Raw genomic sequence first — 2,990 nt, 5'->3', positions numbered from 1 at the left:
TCCCGAAAAAAAAAAAAAAAAAAAAAGCATTAAAAATTGGACTTTTCATTTTTCCTGAGATCCCATAAGGAAAACGAAGTTTATTATAAGCCACAGATATAGAGGTAGCATCCTATCAGCATCCTCATGGAAACATCCAGTAAGCAGATGGATACACAGTTCTAGAACTTAGGAGACAATCTGCATTAGAAAGATGGATTTGGGAATCACCAGCATACAGAATACATGCCAGGTAAAAATCGAAGCCATAGGACTTGTTGAGAAAAACTGGGGCTAGAGAGAATGATTTGAAAGTCATCAGCACATAGAATCTTCTGCACAAAGTCATGCCATTCCTCTGCTTTTAAATGGCAAGGGTTCTGAATTTATCTGATCATATCCAAGCACCCGGCTCTAACCATTAAATACTGATTCCATCAGCCAGCCTCACAACCTTCCATCAATTCTGCCAGCTCAGTTGTCATAACATACTCCATGAATTGCGTATTCATTCTCCAATCACTCTCAAAGGTCCTCTGCCATTTGGCCCTATTCTATCTATCCAACTTAATTTCCCACTATTCATTAACAAGAACACATGCTCTTTTGGGTTAAGCAGTTTTCCTTCAGATTGATGGCCTCTCTCAATTTCTTTTCACAAACTTTTCAAAAGAAGGTTGCTGATGCCACTTCCCTTCCTCAATCATTCTTCAAACTACTACAGTTCAGCTGCCACTCTCCACCTACAGAAATCCCTAAAGGCATCAATAATCTACTGATAAGCAAATCTTCAACAATCACTCAGTCTTTGTTGTCTTTAAATCTCTCCAATTCTGAAATTCAAAATGCTTCAATAACATCCAGAGACATCCTCCATTACACGTCATCAAAGTCAAATATCAAAAGAATGTCGATCACTCCAAATCTGAATCTCTTTTCTTTCCTACATTCCAGAACCATATACCCAATTATCTGCAGGACCTTTGTATTTATATATTCCAACAGCACATATGACTTATCTCCCTACTCAAAGTAGTTTCACGTATGGAACTGTCCATTTATATTAATGGCTCCATCATTTTTCAACTTTTGTTTAAAACATTTTAATTATCCTTGTCTATTCTAATTCACAACACCAAACAGCAACAATTTGCCCATTTTCTGTAAGCCCCCCTATTATTTTTGTGTCTCTCTTATATTCAGTCCTGTATTACAGTTATCTGTATACGTTTCTTATATCTCATATTATATTTTAAGCATCATGAATACAAGAACCATGTACTGCTACTCTGCATCACCTACAGAAACAAGCATATTGTGTTAGATGTCATAGCTACTCAGTAAGGAGACAAAATTTGATCTGCTTATGCTTCTCGCACCTAAGCCAACCTCTCCCCTTAATATTTATTCTGAATTTGCTGAGCTATAACTTGCCATTCTATATCGAAGTATCAAACTTAAATTACCTTAAATAAAGCCACTAGATATTTTTAAAATATTTTATCTATGAAGGTCATGTCTATCTTTTGCTTCGGTTGTATCTTTCGTTGGCATTTGACCTATCAAATAAACGGGTTCCTGATAATCTTATCCCTTTTTTAACTCAAACTATCAAAGCTATACTAAAGGAAACTCGCCTTTGTTACACCTATAGAAAAGTAACAATTTTGCCTTGAGTGTTGACATATAAATCATTTCTAAAATAAGACCTCAAACAAATACAACAGGTTCATTCAAATCCATTAAAAGATATTTACCTGGTTCACAGGAACACCAAAATATTCCAGCATCTCTCTTAAGATACTCAATATGAATGACATTGATGAGGCAAATACAGAAGCAAATTTAAGGAAACATTGTTTCTTGATACCTTAAGGGAAAAAAATTAGAAAACATTATTCTTGATAAATAACTGTCGCACAAAATTGTATTAAATAACTGGAAAACCCCTTTGGTTACACATTACACCATCAACTAATCTCTCTTGCCAGCATTATTTTAATGAGAGGAGAGAAAAAAAGGAACGGGGGAATGGGGAAGGGTTGATAAAAGAAACTTCAATTTATCAGTTAAGTTGCATTAAAAAGTCATAGGATTTTTTTTGAGCCTCTGAAGGGACCTGGTTAATAAATATCAATCAGCGAAATTGGAAACTTAGCAGGGAAGCCTTCAAGTTAGTTGCAACAGCGATGCGCCCTCTCTCCGAAAGCTTTGGGCTGAGACTCTTAGAAGGGATGAGTTCAACCCAACCTTGAAAGCAGTCAGGGGGCCGACTCAAGGCTTTGACAAAAGGAACGGTAGCTCTTCCTCACTAACGTATCGGAGTACCACCCACCTCCTTGCTTATTTTAAAGAATATGAACCCCAGATAGGCGACGTGACTTAGTCACCTAACTACTAAATAACAGGCCGAGACTAGCGCCCAGTCACATCACTCGCTTTGGCCCCAAGCTCCCTCGGCGTCTCTCCTAACCCAGCATGGTCGCCTGGCTTACCTTCCTCCGAAGCCCAGCCTCTCGGCAATCACGGGAACTTCAAGCAGTCGTTAAGGAACCTTGCCGCGGAATCCGCAGAGGACTAGGCCCGGCGTGCACTCGTCCTGGTCCAAGAGCGCTCAGACGTCCATACGTGTCCGCCCGTGCGCCTCGGCTTGCCTGCCACGGGCGGTGACGACGCCTCCACTGGCCCAGGGCTTGGCACTGTAGCCCTCACTCGGCCGGGGTAACTCGGCTGGAAGCGTGGCCCTCCGCCCGTGCGCCACCGAGCCTGTCCCTTGCCTCCACAATGGGCTCACCATTTCCGGGTCCCCCGACTAAACTTAAACTCCGCGGGCCATGACCCGTGCCCGACCTCATTGGACAAGGCTGAAGATCGTTGCTTGTGACTGGTTACGTAATGACGTCAGGTTATTTACGGTTATTTAGACTGGCTACTGAGCGTCTTCCTCCTTCAAGAGGGCGGGCCTTCAGCGAGGCAGCCAATAGAAGCCTAGAGGCACAGGTGGGCGGGGC

At 41.7% G+C, this 2,990-nt stretch overlaps 1 protein-coding gene across 1 annotated transcript in view; it reads right to left on the bottom strand.

The window, feature by feature from the left end:
* The window catches only part of MTFR2 (mitochondrial fission regulator 2), an 83,056-nt gene extending 80,328 nt beyond the window's left edge, over positions 1-2,728 (bottom strand). The window contains exons 1-2 of the mRNA XM_024759099.1: positions 2,475-2,728; positions 1,737-1,849 (exon numbers count right to left, since the gene is read on the bottom strand). Of these exons, the coding sequence (XP_024614867.1) occupies positions 1,737-1,799 (63 nt within the window). The 5' untranslated portion in view covers positions 1,800-1,849; positions 2,475-2,728. The remainder of the gene's footprint in view (positions 1-1,736; positions 1,850-2,474) is intronic.
* Between the last annotated feature and the right edge of the window lie 262 nt (positions 2,729-2,990).

This window comes from Neophocaena asiaeorientalis, unplaced genomic scaffold (genome assembly GCF_003031525.2).
Source record: "Neophocaena asiaeorientalis asiaeorientalis breed wild unplaced genomic scaffold, Neophocaena_asiaeorientalis_V1.1 scaffold5, whole genome shotgun sequence".
Classification (NCBI taxonomy): Eukaryota; Metazoa; Chordata; class Mammalia; order Artiodactyla; family Phocoenidae; genus Neophocaena; species Neophocaena asiaeorientalis.
This window is presented reverse-complemented; position numbering and strand designations above follow the sequence as displayed.